At 46.7% G+C, this 21,452-nt stretch overlaps 1 protein-coding gene across 1 annotated transcript; it reads left to right on the top strand.

The window, feature by feature from the left end:
• Nucleotides 1–212: 212 nt before the first annotated feature.
• On the top strand, nucleotides 213–20,042 carry LOC120037827 (transcription elongation factor A protein 1-like; the record flags this gene model as incomplete). The annotated part of the gene is made up of 5 exons (XM_038983796.1): nucleotides 213–355; nucleotides 3,234–3,445; nucleotides 5,003–5,149; nucleotides 19,331–19,402; nucleotides 19,736–20,042. Coding segments are annotated over 5 exons (583 nt in total), but the record flags the coding sequence as incomplete, so codon positions are not given.
• Nucleotides 20,043–21,452: the final 1,410 nt, after the last annotated feature.

Genomic DNA, 21,452 nt, shown 5'->3' on the forward strand with positions numbered 1-21,452 from the left:
CACACCAGTACGGTGTCTCCCTCTCAGGGCACTCCTGAACCCCGGCAAGAGATTTAGCTAGTTACTACTACTGCTATTACTACACTACTATCACACCAGTACGGTGTCACACTTTCATGGCAGTCCTGAACTACAAGAAGAGGTAGCGAGATAGCTACACCAACCTGGCTAAAGACGCCTGATAACCTGGCTGCTGTTGTTGTTTGCTACAGTAATGACTCCAGCAGTAAGAATGAGCCTGTTGACGGGGTGCCCTCCATCTCCCTGATCTCCACGTTCCCCCAAGCCCCCTCCACCTCCGACTCCGTCAGGATCAAGTGTCGTGAGATGATGTCCCAGGCGCTACAGGCTGGAGGTAAGACCTAACACTACTGCGCTGGTTCTAGACCCAACACCCTATAGAGCATGTCCCAGGCGCTACAGGCTGGAGGTAAGACCTAACACTACTGTGCTGGTTCTAGACCCAACACCCTATAGAGCATGTCCCAGGCGCTACAGGCTGGAGGTAAGACCTAACACTACTGTGCTGGTTCTAGACCCAACACCCTATAGAGCATGTCCCAGGCGCTACAGGCTGGAGGTAAGACCTAACACTACTGTGCTGGTTCTAGACCCAGCACCCTATAGAGCATGTCCCAGGCGCTACAGGCTGGAGGTAAGACCTAACACTACTGTGCTGGTTCTAGACCCAGCACCCTATAGAGCATGTCCCAGGCGCTACAGGCTGGAGGTAAGACCTAACACTACTGTGCTGGTTCTAGACCCAACACCCTATAGAGCACAGGTGTCAAACTCATTCCATGGAGGGCCGAGTGTCTGCGGGTTTTTGGTTTTTCCTTTCAATAAAGCCCTAGACAACCAGGTGTGGGGAGTTCCTAACTAATTAGTGATGTTAATTCATCAATTAAGTACAAGGGAGGAGCGAAAACCCGCAGACACTCGGCCCCCCGTGGAATGAGTTTGACACCTGTGCTATAGAGCATGTCCCAGGCGCTACAGGCTGGAGGTAACTGGTTATATAACACCACTATACAGATCACTATTACTACTGTTAGAGATGCTGTCTGGAGGTAACTGGTTATATAACACCACTATACAGATCACTATTACTACTGTTAGAGATGCTGTCTGGAGGTAACTGGTTATATAACACCACTATACAGATCACTATTACTACTGTTAGAGATGCTGTCTGGAGGTAACTGGTTATATAACACCACTATACAGATCACTATTACTACTGTTAGAGATGCTGTCTGGAGGTAACTGGTTATATAACACCACTATACAGATCACTATTACTACTGTTAGAGATGCTGTCTGGAGGTAACTGGTTATATAACACCACTATCCAGATCACTATTACTACTGTTAGAGATGCTGTCTGGAGGTAACTGGTTATATAACACCACTATCCAGATCACTATTACTACTGTTAGAGATGCTGTCTGGAGGTAACTGGTTATATAACACCACTATCCAGATCACTATTACTACTGTTAGAGATGCTGTCTGGAGGTAACTGGTTATATAACACCACTATCCAGATCACTATTACTACTGTTAGAGATGCTGTCTGGAGGTAACTGGTTATATAACACCACTATCCAGATCACTATTACTACTGTTAGAGATGCTGTCTGGAGGTAACTGGTTATATAACACCACTATCCAGATCACTATTACTACTGTTAGAGATGCTGTCTGGAGGTAACTGGTTATATAACACCACTATCCAGATCACTATTACTACTGTTAGAGATGCTGTCTGGAGGTAACTGGTTATATAACACCACTATCCAGATCACTATTACTACTGTTAGAGATGCTGTCTGGAGGTAACTGGTTATATAACACCACTATACAGATCACTATTACTACTGTTAGAGATGCTGTCTGGAGGTAACTGGTTATATAACACCACTATCCAGATCACTATTACTACTGTTAGAGATGCTGTCTGGAGGTAACTGGTTATATAACACCACTATCCAGATCACTATTACTACTGTTAGAGATGCTGTCTGGAGGTAACTGGTTATATAACACCACTATACAGATCACTATTACTACTGTTAGAGATGCTGTCTGGAGGTAACTGGTTATATAACACCACTATACAGATCACTATTACTACTGTTAGAGATGCTGTCTGGAGGTAACTGGTTATATAACACCACTATACAGATCACTATTACTACTGTTAGAGATGCTGTCTGGAGGTAACTGGTTATATAACACCACTATACAGATCACTATTACTACTGTTAGAGATGCTGTCTGGAGGTAACTGGTTATATAACACCACTATACAGATCACTATTACTACTGTTAGAGATGCTGTCTGGAGGTAACTGGTTATATAACACCACTATCCAGATCACTATTACTACTGTTAGAGATGCTGTCTGGAGGTAACTGGTTATATAACACCACTATCCAGATCACTATTACTACTGTTAGAGATGCTGTCTGGAGGTAACTGGTTATATAACACCACTATACAGATCACTATTACTACTGTTAGAGATGCTGTCTGGAGGTAACTGGTTATATAACACCACTATCCAGATCACTATTACTACTGTTAGAGATGCTGTCTGGAGGTAACTGGTTATATAACACCACTATCCAGATCACTATTACTACTGTTAGAGATGCTGTCTGGAGGTAACTGGTTATATAACACCACTATCCAGATCACTATTACTACTGTTAGAGATGCTGTCTGGAGGTAACTGGTTATATAACACCACTATCCAGATCACTATTACTACTGTTAGAGATGCTGTCTGGAGGTAACTGGTTATATAACACCACTATCCAGATCACTATTACTACTGTTAGAGATGCTGTCTGGAGGTAACTGGTTATATAACACCACTATCCAGATCACTATTACTACTGTTAGAGATGCTGTCTGGAGGTAACTGGTTATATAACACCACTATCCAGATCACTATTACTACTGTTAGAGATGCTGTCTGGAGGTAACTGGTTATATAACACCACTATCCAGATCACTATTACTACTGTTAGAGATGCTGTCTGGAGGTAACTGGTTATATAACACCACTATCCAGATCACTATTACTACTGTTAGAGATGCTGTCTGGAGGTAACTGGTTATATAACACCACTATCCAGATCACTATTACTACATCCTGCAGTGTAGAGGAGGGTGTGTAAGAATAGCTGTTTGATTGGTCCACCTGACCTCTCCTCCTCTTCAGATGACTACATCGCTATAGGAGCTGACTGTGATGAACTGGGAGCTCAGATTGAAGAATTTATCTTCTGTGAGTTTAAGAACACGGACCCCAAATATAAGAACCGTGTCAGGAGTCGCATCGCCAACCTGAAGGACATCAAGAACCCCAACCTCAGGAAGAGTGTTCTCTGTGGGAACGTCTCCCCCGACCGCATGGCCAAGATGACCGCTCAGGTAGGCTACCTGACCCCTAAACCCTGGCATCTAACCTCTACCATGACCCTTGACCTCTAAGCCTTACTGTTAGACTGCATGGCCAAGATGACCGCTCAGGTAGGCTACCTGACCCTGGCATCTAACCTCTACCATAACCCTTGACCTCTAAGCCTTACTGTTAGACTGCATGGCCACTATGACCGCTGAGGTACCGCACCCCTAACCCTGGCATCTAACCTCTACCATAACCCTTGACCTCTAAGCCTTACTGTTAGACTGCATGGCCACTATGACCGCTGAGGTACCGCACCCCTAACCCTGGCATCTAACCTCTACCATAACCCTTGACCTCTAAGCCTTACTGTTAGACTGCATGGCCACTATGACCGCTGAGGTACCGCACCCCTAACCCTGGCATCTAACCTCTACCATAACCCTTGACCTCTAACCCTTACTGTTAGACTGCATGGCCACTATGACCGCTGAGGTACCGCACCCCTAACCCTGGCATCTAACCTCTATCATAACCCTTGACCTCTAAGCCTTACTGTTAGACTGCATGGCCACTATGACCGCTGAGGTACCGCACCCCTAACCCTGGCATCTAACCTCTACCATAACCCTTGACCTCTAAGCCTTACTGTTAGACTGCATGGCCACTATGACCGCTGAGGTACCGCACCCCTAACCCCTACCTTAACGTGTTCTGTGCTAACAGGAGATGGCTAATGATGAGTTGAAGCTGATAAGGGGCAGCAGGTAGCCTAGTGATTAGAGCGTTGGACCGAAAGGTTGCTAGATCGAATCCCCGAGCTGAAAAGGTACAAATCTGTCGTTCTGCCACTAAACAAGACATTTAACCAACTGTTCCTAGGCCGTCATTGTAAATAAGAATTTGTTCTTAACTGACTTGTTAAATAAAGGTTAAATAAAAAAGGAAGAACCTGACCTCTAACCCCTACCATTAACCTTATGTGTTTTGTGCTAACAGGAAATGGCTATTGACGAGCTGAAGCTCAATAGGAAGAACCTGACCTCTAACCCCTTACCCTAATGTCTTCCTGCTAACAGGAAATGGCTATTGACGAGCTGAAGCTCAATAGGAAGAACCTGACCTCTAACCCCTGACCCTAACCCTAATGTCTTCCTGCTAACAGGAAATGGCTAGTGATGAGCTGAAGCTCAATAGGAAGAACCTGACCTCTAACCCCTTACCCTAATGTCTTCCTGCTAACAGGAAATGGCTATTGACGAGCTGAAGCTCAATAGGAAGAACCTGACCTCTAACCCCTGACCCTAACCCTAATGTCTTCCTGCTAACAGGAAATGGCTAGTGATGAGCTGAAGCTCAATAGGAAGAACCTGACCTCTAACCCCTGACCCTAACCCAAATGTCTTCCTGCTAACAGGAGATGGCTAGTGATGAGCTGAAGATGACCAGGAAGAACCTGACATCTAACCCCTAACCCAAATGTCTTCCTGCTAACAGGAAATGGCTATTGACGAGCTGAAGCTCAATAGGAAGAACCTGACCTCTAACCCCTGACCCTAACCCTAATGTATTCCTGCTAACAGGAAATGGCTAGTGATGAGCTGAAGCTGATAAGGAAGAACCTGACCAAAGAAGCCATTAGAGATCACCAAGTGTCCCAGACCGGAGGAACCCAGACTGACCTGTTCACCTGCGGCAAGTGCAAGAAGAAGAGGTGCACCTACACGCAGGTAATATACCATCCACTATATAATATACCTCCTCTCAGGTAATATACCATCCACTATATAATACACCTCCTCAGGTAATATACCATCCACTATATAATACACCTCCTCTCAGGTAATATACCATCCACTATATAATACACCTCCTCTCAGGTAATATACCATCCACTATATAATACACCTCCTCTCAGGTAATATACCATCCACTATATAATACACCTCCTCTCAGGTAATATACCATCCACTATGTAATACACCTCCTCTCAGGTAATATACCATCCACTATATAATACACCTCCTCTCAGGTAATATACCATCCACTATATAATACACCTCCTCTCAGGTAATATACCATCCACTATATAATACACCTCCTCTCAGGTAATATACCATCCACTATATAATACACCTCCTCTCAGGTAATATACCATCCACTATATAATACACCTCCTCTCAGGTAATATACCATCCACTATATAATACACCTCCTCTCAGGTAATATACCATCCACTATGTAATACACCTCCTCTCAGGTAATATACCATCCACTATATAATACACCTCCTCTCAGGTAATATACCATCCACTATATAATACACCTCCTCTCAGGTAATATACCATCCACTATATAATACACCTCCTCAGGTAATATACCATCCACTATATAATACACCTCTTCAGGTAATATACCATCCACTATATAATACACCTCCTCTAGGTAATATACCATCCACTATATAATACCCCTCCTCTCAGGTAATATACCATCCACTATATAATACACCTCCTCTCAGGTAATATACCATCCACTATATAATACACCTCCTCTCAGGTAATATACCATCCACTATATAATACACCACCTCTCAGGTAATATACCATCCACTATATAATACACCTCCTCTCAGGTAATATACCATCCACTATATAATACACCACCTCTCAGGTAATATACCATCCACTATGTAATACACCTCCTCTCAGGTAATATACCATCCACTATGTAATATACCTCTTCAGGTAATATACCAGACACTATATAATATACCTCTTCAGGTAATATACCAGACACTATATAATACACCTCCTCTCAGGTAATATACCAGACACTATATAATACACCTCCTCTCAGGTAATATACCATCCACTATATAATACACCTCCTCTCAGGTAATATACCATCCACTATATAATACACCACTTCAGGTAATATACCATCCACTATATAATACACCTCCTCTCAGGTAATATACCATCCACTATATAATACACCACTTCAGGTAATATACCATCCACTATATAATACACCTCCTCTCAGGTAATATACCATCCACTATATAATACACCACCTCTCAGGTAATATACCATCCACTATGTAATATACCTCTTCAGGTAATATACCAGACACTATATAATATACCTCTTCAGGTAATATACCAGACACTATATAATACACCTCCTCTCAGGTAATATACCATCCACTATGTAATATACCTCTTCAGGTAATATACCAGACACTATATAATATACCTCTTCAGGTAATATACCAGACACTATATAATACACCTCCTCTCAGGTAATATACCATCCACTATATAATACACCTCCTCTCAGGTAATATACCATCCACTATATAATACCCCTCTCAGGTAATATACCATCCACTATATAATACACCTCCTCAGGTAATATACCATCCACTATATAATACCCCTCTCAGGTAATATACCATCCACTATGTAATATACCTCTTCAGGTAATATACCAGACACTATATAATATACCTCTTCAGGTAATATACCAGACACTATATAATACACCTCCTCTCAGGTAATGACCACTAGAGGTAGTAATATTTATTTTGATTCACTGTAATAGATACTTTTGGTTGTATTAGAGAAGACTCAAATTGTTTGGAGGATCTGTTTAGATGCTCCCGTCATAGGGGTTCATACCTAACCGCTCGGTACAGGGACCTCGGTTCGGTCCGCACTATGAACCCAAACTAATACATTAATAAAACAAACCACTAAGCCTATAGGCTATGCCTACGCTGTGTTGTATGCCTCTTGAATAAATTTCAGGCTATTCCGTTAAAATAACTAGCGCGTATCTGCGTGTTCAAAAATTCAAATTTTTAATTGGTGCATTTGAAACTGTCCTTTTGTGAATGGCAGCTGGGAACTAGTTCTGTCTGATGGTGAGTGGTGGGGTCGAGAAATCAGGAGGATTCTCCATCATCGTTTAAATCTCCCAGTAGATCACAATGGAGATGGACAGAGAATATGTCACCACTGCTCAACTATTTGCATTGTGTGTGTCACCCCCCCCAACCCCTCTTTTACGATACTGCTACTCTCTGTTTATCATATATGCATAGTCACTTTAACCATACCTACATGTGCATACTACCTCAATCAGCCTGACTAACGGGGGTCTGTATGTAGCCTCGCTACTGTATATAGCCTCTCTACTGTATGTAGCCTCGCTACTGTATGTAGCCTCGCTACTGTATGTAGCCTCGCTACTGTATGTAGCCTCGCTACTGTATATAGCCTCCCTACTGTATGTAGCCTCGCTACTGTATGTAGCCTCCCTACTGTATGTAGCCTCGCTACTGTATGTAGCCTCTCTACTGTATGTAGCCTCTCTACTGTATATAGCCTCTCTACTGTATATAGCCTCCCTACTGTATGTAGCCTCGCTACTGTATGTAGCCTCGCTACTGTCTTTTTACTGTTGTCTTTTATTTCCTTATCTATTGTTCCCCTAATACCTTTATTTTACTTAAACTATGTATTCAGCATTTCACTGTGAGGTCTACTACACCTGTTGTATTCAGCATTTCACTGTGAGGTCTACACCTGTTGTATTCGTTGCACGTGACAAATAAACTTTTTTAATAGGCTATGCTGCTGCCAACACCTCATATGTTGATACATTTAGCCCGACATCACCCCAGTATTCCTACCACCGTAACGAGACTTAATGCAAAAAAACAAATTCGTCTCCCCTCTGCATTCAAGCACACCTTCACAGCTGATTTTGACCGGGCCAAAGAAATTACAAGAGCGATTATAGCCACGCATATGCACCAATTCTCGGTGGTTGAGAAGGGTTTCACCACCTCATGTTATTTCTTTTGCGTTTTGTGTAACTTATTTTTGCATTTATTGTGTACATAATGTTGCTGCTACCGTCTCTTATGCCCGAAAAGACCTTCTGGACATCAGAAAAGCGATTACTCACCACGGACTGGAAGAAACGTTTTCATATAACGAGTCCGACGAGAAGGATATCCTGCTTTCACTGGAACGGGCCCAGATCCACGCCATTAGCGTGAAGAAAAGACGCTGGAAAAGGGGACGCAGATCGGGGATCCTTCTGAGAATCCGGAGGCGAGCGAGTAAACTCCCAATGCCTTCCATTCTCCTTGCTAACGTGCAATCATTAGAAAATAACATTGATGACCTACTATTAAGATGATCCTACCAACGGGACACTAAGAACTGTAACATCTTATGTTTCACCGAGACGTGGCTGAACGAAGAAACGGACAATATAGGCGGGATTTTCCATGCACCGGCAGAACAGAGACGCTACCTCTGGTAAGACGAGGGGTGGGTGTGTGTGTCTTTTTGTCAATAACAACTGGTGCGCTATGTCTAATATTATAGAAGTCTCAAGGTATTGCTCGCATGAGGTAGTGTGGTCGACAGCTTATCATAAGGTACTCTATCTACCAAGAGAGTTCTCTTCTATATTATCCGTAGCCGTCTATTTACCACCACAAAGCGAAGCTGGCACTAAGACCTCTCTCAACCAACTCTATAAGGCCATAAGCAAAGAAGAAAATGCTCACCCATAAGCGGCACTCCTAGTGGCCGGGGACTTTAATGCAGGCAAACTTAAATCAGTTTAACCAAATTTTTATCTGCAACCAAATTTTTATCTGCAACCATCCTAGACCACCTTTACTCCACACACAGAGATGCATACAAAGCTCTCCCTCGCCCTCCATTTGGCACATCTGACCACAATTCTATCCTCCTGATTCCTGCTTACAAGCAAAAACTAAAGCAGAAAGTACCAGTGACTCGCTCAATACAGAAGTGGTCAGATGACGCGGATGCTACATTACAGGACTGTTTTGCTAGCACAGACTGGAATATGTTCCGGGATTCATCCAATGGCATTGAGGAATACACCACCTCAGTCATCGGCTTCATCAATAAGTGCAGCGACGACGTCGTCCCCACAGTTACTGTACGTACATATCCCGCTATGCCCTCAGACAAACCATCAAACAAGCAAAGCGTCAATACAGGATTAAGATTGAATCCTACTTCACCGGCTCTGACGCTTGTCGGATGTGGCAGGGCTTGAAAACTATTACGGACTACAAAGGGAAACCCAGACGCGAGCTGCCCAGTGACGCGAGCCTACCAGACGAGCTAAATGCCTTTTATGCTCGCTTCAAGGCAAGCAACACTGAATCATGCACGAGAGCACTAGCTGTTCTGGATGACAGTGTGATAATGCTCTCTGTAGCCGATGTGAACAAAACCATTAAACAGGTCAACATTCACAAAGCCGCTGGTCCAGACGGATTACCAGGACGTGTACTCAAAGCATGCGCGGACCAACTGTCAAGTGTCTTCACTGACACCGCCCTTCCTCACCTGGACAAAAGGAACACCTATGAGAATGCTGTTCATCGACTACAGCTTAGCATTCAACACCATAGTGCCCACGAAGCTCATCACTAAGCTAAGGATTCTGGAACTAAACACATCCCTTTGCAAATGGATCCTGAACTTCCTGATGGGCCGCCCCCAGGTGGTAAGGGAAGGCAACAACACGTCTGCCACGCTGATCCTTAACACTGGCGCCCCTCAAGGGTGTGTACTTAGTCCCCTCCTGTATTCCCTGTTCACCTACGACTGCGTGGCCAAACACGACTCCAACATCATCATTAAGTTTGCTGACGACACAACAGTGGTAGCCCTGATCAACGATGAGACAGCCTTTTGGGAGGAGGTCAGAGAACTGGCAGTGTGGTTCCAGGACAACAACCTCTCCCTCAATGTGAGCAAGACAAAGGAGCTGATCGTGGACTACAGGAAAAGGCGGACCGAACAGGCCCCCATTTTACATCGACAGGGCTGTAGTGGAGCGGGTCGAGAGTTTCAAGTTCCTTGGTGTCCACATCACCAACGAACTATCACGGTCCAAACATACCAAGACAGTCGTGAAGAGGGCACGACAAAACCTTTTCCACCTCAGGAGTCTGAAAAGATTTGGCATGGGCCCCCAGATCCTCAAAAGGTTCTACAGCTGCACCATCAAGAGCATCCTGACCGATTGCATCACCGCCTGGTATGGCAACTGCTCGGCATCTGACCGTAAGGCGCCAAGCTTCCTGCCATCCAGGACCTATATACTAGGCAGTGTCAGAGGAAAGCCCAAAAAATTGTCAGACACTCCGGTCACCCAAGTCATACTGTTTTCTCTGCTACCGCACGGCAAAAGGTACCGGAGCGCCAAGTCTTGGACCAAAAGGCTCCTCAACAGCTTCTACCCCCAAGCCATTAGACGGCTGAGCAATTCATAAAAATCGCCACCGGACAATTTACATTGACCCCAGTACACTGCTGCTACTCACTGTTTGTTTGTTACCTATGCATAGTCACTTCGCCCCCATCTACATGTACAGATTACCTCGTCTAGCCTGTACCCCCACTGACTCTGTACCGGTACCCCCTGTATATAGCCTCCACATTGACTCTGTACCGGTACCTCCTGTATATAGCCTCCAAATTGACTCTGTACCGGTACCCCCTGTATATAGAGCGTCCACACTGACTCGGTACCGGTACCCCCTGTATATAGCCTCCACATTGACTCTGTACCGGTACCCCCTGTATATAGCCTCCACATTGACTCGGTACCAGTGCCCCCTGTATATAGCCTCCACATTGACTCTGTACTGGTACACCCTGTATATAGCCTCCACATTGACTCTGTAACGGTACCTCCCTGTATATAGCCTCCACATTGACTCTGTACCGTAACACCCTGTATATAGCCTCCACATTGACTCTGTACACCCTGTATATAGCCTCCACATTGACTCTGTACCGTAACACCCTGTATATAGCCTCCACATTGACTCTGTACCCCCTGTATATAGCCTCCACATTGACTCGGTACCAGTGCCCCCTGTATATAGCCTCCACATTGACTCTGTACCGGTACCCCCTGTATATAGCCTCCACATTGACTCTGTACCGGTACCCCCTGTATATAGCCTCCACATTGACTCTGTACCGGTACACCCTGTATATAGCCTCCACATTGACTCTGTACCGGTACACCCTGTATATAGCCTCCACATTGACTCTGTACTGGTACCCCCTGTATATAGCCTCCACACTGACTCTGTACCGTAACACCCTGTATATAGCCTCCACATTGACTCTGTACCGTAATACCCTGTATATAGCCTCCACATTCACTCTGTACCGGTACCCCCTGTATATAGCCTCCACATTGACTCTGTACCGGTACCCCCTGTATATCGCCTCCACATTGACTCTGTACCGTAACACCCTGTATATAGCCTCCACATTGACTCTGTACCAGTACCCCCTGTATATAGCCTCCACATTCACTCTGTACCGGTACCCCCTGTATATAGCCTCCACATTGACTCTGTACCGGTACCCCCTGTATGTAGCCTCCACATTGACTCTGTACCGGTACCCCCTGTATATAGTCTCCACATTGACTCTGTACCGGTACCCCCTGTATATAGCCTCCACATTGACTCTGTACTGGTACACCCTGTATATAGCCTCCACATTGACTCTGTAACGGTACCTCCCTGTATATAGCCTCCACATTGACTCTGTACCGTAACACCCTGTATATAGCCTCCACATTGACTCTGTACACCCTGTATATAGCCTCCACATTGACTCTGTACCGTAACACCCTGTATATAGCCTCCACATTGACTCTGTACCCCCTGTATATAGCCTCCACATTGACTCGGTACCAGTGCCCCCTGTATATAGCCTCCACATTGACTCTGTACCGGTACCCCCTGTATATAGCCTCCACATTGACTCTGTACCGGTACACCCTGTATATAGCCTTCACATTGACTCTGTACCGTAACACCCTGTATATAGCCTCCACATTGACTCTGTACTGGTACCCCCTGTATATAGCCTCCACACTGACTCTGTACCGTAACACCCTGTATATAGCCTCCACATTGACTCTGTACCGTAATACCCTGTATATAGCCTCCACATTGACTCTGTACCGGTACCCCCTGTATATAGCCTCCACATTCACTCTGTACCGGTACCCCCTGTATGTAGCCTCCACATTGACTCTGTACCGGTACCCCCTGTATATAGTCTCCACATTGACTCTGTACCGGTACCCCCTGTATATAGCCTCCACATTGACTCTGTACCGGTACCCCCTGTATATAGCCTCCACATTGACTCTGTACCGGTACCCCCTGTATATCGCCTCCACATTGACTCTGTACCGTAACACCCTGTATATAGCCTCCACATTGACTCTGTACCAGTACCCCCTGTATATAGCCTCCACATTCACTCTGTACCGGTACCCCCTGTATATAGCCTCCACATTGACTCTGTACCGGTACCCCCTGTATGTAGCCTCCACATTGACTCTGTACCGGTACCCCCTGTATATAGTCTCCACATTGACTCTGTACCGGTACCCCCTGTATATAGCCTCCACATTGACTCTGTACCGGTACCCCCTGTATATAGCCTCCACATTGACTCTGTACCGGTACCCCCTGTATATCGCCTCCACATTGACTCTGTACCGTAACACCCTGTATATAGCCTCCACATTGACTCTGTACCGTAACACCCTGTATATAGCCTCCACATTGACTCTGTACCGTAACACCCTGTATATAGCCTCCACAATGACTCTGTACCGGTACCCCCTGTATATAGCCTCCACATTGACTCTGTACCGGTACCCCCTGTATATAGCCTCCACATTGACTCTGTACCGGTACCCCCTGTATATAGCCTCCACATTGACTCTGTACCGGTACCCCCTGTATATAGCCTCCACATTGACTCTGTACTGGTACACCCTGTATATAGCCTCCACATTGACTCTGTACCGTAACACCCTGTATATAGCCTCCACATTGACTCTGTACCGGTACACCCTGTATATACCCTCCACATTGACTCTGTACCGGTACCCCCTGTATATAGCCTCCACATTGACTCTGTACCGGTACCCCCTGTATATAGCCTCCACATTGACTCTGTACCGTAACACCCTGTATATAGCCTCCACATTGACTCGGTACCGGTGCCCCCTGTATATCGCCTCCACATTGACTCTGTACCGTAACACCCTGTATATAGCCTCCACATTGACTCTGTACCGTAACCCCCTGTATATAGCCTCCACAATGACTCTGTACCGGTACCCCCTGTATATAGCCTCCACATTGACTCTGTACCGGTACCCCCTGTATATAGCCTCCACATTGACTCTGTACCGTAACACCCTGTATATAGCCTCCACATTGACTCGGTACCAGTGCCCCCTGTATATAGCCTCCACATTGACTCTGTACCGGTACCCCCTGTATATAGCCTCCACATTGACTCTGTACCGTAACACCCTGTATATAGCCTCCACATTGACTCGGTACCGGTGCCCCCTGTATATCGCCTCCACATTGACTCTGTACCGTAACACCCTGTATATAGCCTCCACATTGACTCTGTACCGTAACCCCCTGTATATAGCCTCCACAATGACTCTGTACCGGTACCCCCTGTATATAGCCTCCACATTGACTCTGTACCGGTACCCCCTGTATATAGCCTCCACATTGACTCTGTACCGTAACACCCTGTATATAGCCTCCACATTGACTCGGTACCAGTGCCCCCTGTATATAGCCTCCACATTGACTCTGTACCGGTACCCCCTGTATATAGCCTCCACATTGACTCTGTACCGGTACCTCCCTGTATATAGCCTCCACATTGACTCTGTACCGGTACCCCCTGTATATAGAGCGTCCACACTGACTCGGTACCGGTACCCCCTGTATATAGCCTCCACATTGACTCTGTACCGGTACCCCCTGTATATAGCCTCCACATTGACTCTGTACCGGTACCTCCCTGTATATAGCCTCCACATTGACTCTGTACCGGTACCCCCTGTATATAGCCTCCACATTGACTCTGTACCGGTACCCCCTGTATATAGCCTCCACATTGACTCTGTACCGGTACCCCCTGTATATAGCCTCCACATTGACTCTGTACCGGTACACCCTGTATATAGCCTCCACATTGACTCTGTACCGTAACACCCTGTATATAGCCTCCACATTGACTCTGTACTGGTACCCCCTGTATATAGCCTCCACACTGACTCTGTACCGTAACACCCTGTATATAGCCTCCACATTGACTCTGTACCGTAATACCCTGTATATAGCCTCCACATTGACTCTGTACCGGTACCCCCTGTATATAGCCTCCACATTCACTCTGTACCGGTACCCCCTGTATATAGCCTCCACATTGACTCTGTACCGGTACCCCCTGTATGTAGCCTCCACATTGACTCTGTACCGTAATACCCTGTATATAGCCTCCACATTGACTCTGTACCGGTACCCCCTGTATATAGCCTCCACATTGACTCTGTACCGGTACCCCCTGTATATAGCCTCCACATTGACTCTGTACCGGTACCCCCCTGTATATAGCCTCCACATTGACTCAGTACCGGTACCCCCTGTATATAGCCTCCACATTGACTCTGTACCGTAACACCCTGTATATAGCCTCCACATTGACTCTGTACCGGTACCCCCTGTATATAGCCTCCACATTGACTCTGTACCGGTACCCCCTGTATATAGCCTCCACATTGACTATGTACCGGTACCCCCTGTATATAGCCTCCACATTGACTCTGTACCAGTACCCCCTGTATATAGCCTCCACATTGACTCTGTACCAGTACCCCCTGTTATATAACCTCGTTATTGTTATGTTAGTGTTACTTTTTATTATTTAAGGGTTTGTAAAGTAAAGCATTTCACGGTAAAGTCTACACTTGTTGTATTCGGAGCATGTGGCAAATAAAGCTTGATTTGAAGTGCTCAAGTCACTTTATGAACTTTGTTCTCACACACTTAACCCAAACAGGCAGTACCCACACTATATAAGCAAGCTAAAGCCGAAGTTGTCAATGAACTGGCCAATGCACCATGTTTTGCGCTTACTACAGATGGCTGGACCTCCAGGCTACAGAGCTACTTAACAGTGACTGCCAATCACATGACCCTGGAGTGGGAAATGAGAAGTACGGTGCTACAGATACCTTTATGGTTAAATGACAGTCACACAAGAGCACATATCTGTCTCTTTGTAACAAACATAGTCCTATACGATGTCTGAGCCAGGTTTCCATATTGAGTACACACACATATCTATTTGACTGCAGTGGATGAGTAATGGTGTTTTCACCAAACTGTTGTTCCTGATGGTGCTGTCATCAGGCCTTATATGACTCATGATCATCTATGGAATCACACTTCAGATTTCTTTCAATAGACAAATGAACTGTTGGCTTTTCATTTTATTTCTGTACCGGAACCAAACTGTAAATCCTGTGTGTGTTGGGTGAAGCCTTCCCCCCTACAGTGTTGTCAGGGTGTACAGTAATCCTGTGTGTTGGGTGAAGCCTTCCCCCCCTACAGTGTTGTCAGGGTGTACAGTAATCCTGTGTGTTGGGTGAAGCCTTCCACCCCTACAGTGTTGTCAGGGTGTACAGTAATCCTGTGTGTGTTGGGTAAAGCCTTCCACCCCTACAGTGTTGTCAGGGTGTACAGTAATCCTGTGTGTTGGGTGAAGCCTTCCACCCCTACAGTGTTGTCAGGGTGTACAGTAATCCTGTGTGTTGGGTGAAGCCTTCCACCCCTACAGTGTTGTCAGGGTGTACAGTAATCCTGTGTGTTGGGTAAAGCCTTCCCCCCCTACAGTGTTGTCAGGGTGTACAGTAATCCTGTGTGTTGGGTGAAGCCTTCCCCCCCTACAGTGTTGTCAGGGTGTACAGTAATCCTGTGTGTTGGGTGAAGCCTTCCACCCCTACAGTGTTGTCAGGGTGTACAGTAATCCTGTGTGTTGGGTGAAGCCTTCCACCCCTACAGTGTTGTCAGGGTGTACAGTAATCCTGTGTGTTGGGTGAAGCCTTCCACCCCTACAGTGTTGTCAGGGTGTACAGTAATCCTGTGTGTTGGGTGAAGCCTTCCACCCCTACAGTGTTGTCCGGGTGTACAGTAATCCTGTGTGTGTTGGGTGAAGCCTTCCACCCCTACAGTGTTGTCAGGGTGTACAGTAATCCTGTGTGTTGGGTGAAGCCTTCCACCCCTACAGTGTTGTCAGGGTGTACAGTAATCCTGTGTGTTGGGTGAAGCCTTCCCCCCCTACAGTGTTGTCAGGGTGTACAGTAATCCTGTGTGTGTTGGGTGAAGCCTTCCCCCCCTACAGTGTTGTCAGGGTGTACAGTAATCCTGTGTGTGTTGGGTGAAGCCTTCCCCCCCTACAGTGTTGTCAGGGTGTACAGTAATCCTGTGTGTTGGGTGAAGCCTTCCCCCCCCTACAGTGCTGTCAGGGTGTACAGTAATCCTGTGTGTTGGGTGAAGCCTTCCACCCCTACAGTGTTGTCAGGGTGTACAGTAATCCTGTGTGTTGGGTAAAGCCTTCCACCCCTACAGTGTTGTCAGGGTGTACAGTAATCCTGTGTGTTGGGTAAAGCCTTCCACCCCTACAGTGTTGTCCGGGTGTACAGTAATCCTGTGTGTTGGGTGAAGCCTTCCCCCCCTACAGTGTTGTCAGGGTGTACAGTAATCCTGTGTGTTGGGTAAAGCCTTCCCCCCTACAGTGTTGTCAGGGTGTACAGTAATCCTGTGTGTTGGGTGAAGCCTTCCACCCCTACAGTGTTGTCAGGGTGTACAGTAATCCTGTGTGTTGGGTGAAGCCTTCCACCCCTACAGTGCTGTCAGGGTGTACAGTAATCCTGTGTGTTGGGTGAAGCCTTCCCCCCCCTACAGTGTTGTCAGGGTGTACAGTAATCCTGTGTGTTGGGTGAAGCCTTCCACCCCTACAGTGTTGTCAGGGTGTACAGTAATCCTGTGTGTTGGGTGAAGCCTTCCACCCCTACAGTGTTGTCAGGGTGTACAGTAATCCTGTGTGTTGGGTGAAGCCTTCCACCCCTACAGTGTTGTCAGGGTGTACAGTAATCCTGTGTGTTGGGTGAAGCCTTCCACCCCTACAGTGTTGTCAGGGTGTACAGTAATCCTGTGTGTTGGGTGAAGCCTTCCACCCCTACAGTGTTGTCAGGGTGTACAGTAATCCTGTGTGTTGGGTAAAGCCTTCCCCCCCTACAGTGTTGTCAGGGTGTACAGTAATCCTGTGTGTTGGGTGAAGCCTTCCCCCCCTACAGTGTTGTCAGGGTGTACAGTAATCCTGTGTGTTGGGTGAAGCCTTCCACCCCTACAGTGTTGTCAGGGTGTACAGTAATCCTGTGTGTTGGGTGAAGCCTTCCACCCCTACAGTGTTGTCAGGGTGTACAGTAATCCTGTGTGTTGGGTGAAGCCTTCCCCCCCTACAGTGTTGTCAGGGTGTACAGTAATCCTGTGTGTTGGGTGAAGCCTTCCACCCCTACAGTGTTGTCAGGGTGTACAGTAATCCTGTGTGTTGGGTAAAGCCTTCCACCCCTACAGTGTTGTCAGGGTGTACAGTAATCCTGTGTGTGTTGGGTGAAGCCTTCCCCCCCTACAGTGTTGTCAGGGTGTACAGTAATCCTGTGTGTTGGGTGAAGCCTTCCACCCCTACAGTGTTGTCAGGGTGTACAGTAATCCTGTGTGTTGGGTGAAGCCTTCCACCCCTACAGTGTTGTCAGGGTGTACAGTAATCCTGTGTGTTGGGTGAAGCCTTCCACCCCTACAGTGTTGTCAGGGTGTACAGTAATCCTGTGTGTTGGGTAAAGCCTTCCACCCCTACAGTGTTGTCAGGGTGTACAGTAATCCTGTGTGTTGGGTGAAGCCTTCCACCCCTACAGTGTTGTCAGGGTGTACAGTAATCCTGTGTGTTGGGTGAAGCCTTCCACCCCTACAGTGTTGTCAGGGTGTACAGTAATCCTGTGTGTTGGGTGAAGCCTTCCCCCCCTACAGTGTTGTCAGGGTGTACAGTAATCCTGTGTGTGTTGGGTAAAGCCTTCCCCCCCTACAGTGTTGTCAGGGTGTACAGTAATCCTGTGTGTTGGGTGAAGCCTTCCCCCCCTACAGTGTTGTCAGGGTGTACAGTAATCCTGTGTGTGTTGGGTGAAGCCTTCCACCCCTACAGTGTTGTCAGGGTGTACAGTAATCCTGTGTGTGTTGGGTAAAGCCTTCCACCCCTACAGTGTTGTCAGGGTGTACAGTAATCCTGTGTGTTGGGTGAAGCCTTCCCCCCCTACAGTGTTGTCAGGGTGTACAGTAATCCTGTGTGTGTTGGGTGAAGCCTTCCACCCCTACAGTGTTGTCAGGGTGTACAGTAATCCTGTGTGTGTTGGGTAAAGCCTTCCACCCCTACAGTGTTGTCAGGGTGTACAGTAATCCTGTGTGTTGGGTGAAGCCTTCCCCCCCTACAGTGTTGTCAGGGTGTACAGTAATCCTGTGTGTTGGGTGAAGCCTTCCCCCCCTACAGTGTTGTCAGGGTGTACAGTAATCCTGTGTGTGTTGGGTAAAGCCTTCCACCCCTACAGTGTTGTCAGGGTGTACAGTAATCCTGTGTGTTGGGTGAAGCCTTCCCCCCCTACAGTGTTGTCAGGGTGTACAGTAATCCTGTGTGTTGGGTGAAGCCTTCCCCCCCTACAGTGTTGTCAGGGTGTACAGTAATCCTGTGTGTTGGGTGAAGCCTTCCCCCCCTACAGTGTTGTCAGGGTGTACAGTAATCCTGTGTGTTGGGTGAAGCCTTCCCCCCCTACAGTGTTGTCAGGGTGTACAGTAATCCTGTGTGTTGGGTGAAGCCTTCCCCCCCTACAGTGTTGTCAGGGTGTACAGTAATCCTGTGTGTGTTGGTCTTCCAGGTGCAGACCCGCAGTGCTGATGAACCCATGACCACCTTCGTCTTCTGTAATGACTGTGGAAACAGATGGAAGGTACGTTGATACTCTAACACGCTGTCTACACGCTGTCTACACGCTGTCTACACGCTGTAAACAGACCGAATCCCTTTTGTCTGTTTCACCACATTGTTTTATGAAGGTGTTGTGTCTAACTACATCCACACAGTCCCTTCTCTGTCCTCATCTAAGGCTGTACCCCCATCCACACAGTCCCTTCTCTGTCCTCATCTAAGGCTGTACCCCCATCCACACAGTCCCTTCTCTGTCCTCATCTAAGGCTGTACCCCCATCCACACAGTCCCTTCTCTGTCCTCATCTAAGGCTGTACCCCCACTGACTCTGCCATCTTTACTGTTCATCTTCTAGTTCTGTTGAGATCGGGAGGAGGAGACCTTCAGACAGAACCCCTGGTACCAATCAACCAACCATACAGACGCACCCACTATATCTATTGGAAGATATTGTCCATAGCCACGCCCCTGTCCCCACCCATCAGCCATTCAGATGATGATCAACATAGCTTCTTCTGTTACCATCCAACATTTTATATGTAGTTTTAACATTTAGACAAAACTTGTATCGACAATTTACTATTGAGTTTAGCTTCTTCGACCTTCATGAATTTTTATTTTATTTAAATTACCATTAAAATTTTATCCATTTGTTTAAAAAATAATGTTTCTGTTTTTTTTTAATGTCCTGAACAAGTTCTGGTACAAACATCCTCTTGGATGGGTTTCCCAGACCAACATTAAAGGTAGAGTCTGCAATGCATGAAGTAGACCACAGCATCAGACCGACCTCCGCAACAGCGACGTGAAGGGCGGGTCTATACTTCAGCTAATTGCAGCACAATGAAGCGTGCATGTGCGCAGATACAGATATACTTTGTGAGTGTAACATCTTGCATTGCACCCATCTGCAATATTCTAGGTTCATCTTGCTGCTGGTGGCAACGTCAGAGTCTCAGTGCGCTTTCCATTGATACTAGAGGTCGACCGATTATGATTTTTCAACGCCGATACCGGTTATTGGAGGACCAAAAAAAGACGATACCGATTAATCGGACGATTTTTATGAATATATTTGTAATAATGACAATTACAACAATACTGAATGAACACTTATTTTAACTTAATATAATACATAAATAAAATCGATTTAGTCTCAAATAAAATGAAAACTGTTCAATTTGGTTTAAATAACGCAAAAAAAAGGATTAAAAAAATATATATATATATATCTAATTGTTGTTGTTGATGGCTATATATAATAGAAATGGAGGTGAATGCATTTACGGTTGACCTACCTCTGTTCTGTACATGGCACTGCTCTTTTCAAAGGATGGATCCCAGTCTGTTCAGGGCTATGGGATCTGGGGGGTCGGGGGTGGTCTGCCGGGCATTGGGATGACAACCCAACTCGGGATGAGGGCTTTTAGAGGGTGGTCTGCCGGGCATTGGGATGACAACCCAACTCGGGATGAGGGCTTTTAGAGGGTGGTCTGCCGGGCATTGGGATGACAACCCAACTCGGGATGAGGAGGGCTTTTAGAGGGTGGTCTGCCGGGCATTGGGATGACAACCCAACTCGGGGATGAGGAGGGCTTTTAGAGGGTGGTCTGCCGGGCATTGGGATGACAACCCAACTCGGGATGAGGAGGGCTTTTAGAGGGTGGTCTGCCGGGCATTGGGATGACAACCCAACTCGGGGATGAGGAGGGCTTTTAGAGGGTGGTCTGCCGGGCATTGGGATGACAACCCACCTCGGGATGAGGGGGGCTTTTAGAGGGTGGTCTGCCGGGCATTGGGATGACAACCCAACTCGGGATGAGGAGGGCTTTTAGAGGGTGGTCTGCCGGTCATTGGGATGACAACCCAACTCGGGATGAGGAGGGCTTTTAGAGGGTGGTCTGCCGGGCATTGGGATGACAACCCAACTCGGGATGAGGAGGGCTTTTAGAGGGTGGTCTGCCGGGCATTGGGATGACAACCCAACTCGGGATGAGGGCTTTTAGAGGGTGGTCTGCCGGGCATTGGGATGACAACCCAACTCGGGATGAGGGCTTTTAGAGGGTGGTCTG

Source organism: Salvelinus namaycush, unplaced genomic scaffold (assembly GCF_016432855.1).
Source record: "Salvelinus namaycush isolate Seneca unplaced genomic scaffold, SaNama_1.0 Scaffold1903, whole genome shotgun sequence".
Classification (NCBI taxonomy): domain Eukaryota; kingdom Metazoa; phylum Chordata; class Actinopteri; order Salmoniformes; family Salmonidae; genus Salvelinus; species Salvelinus namaycush.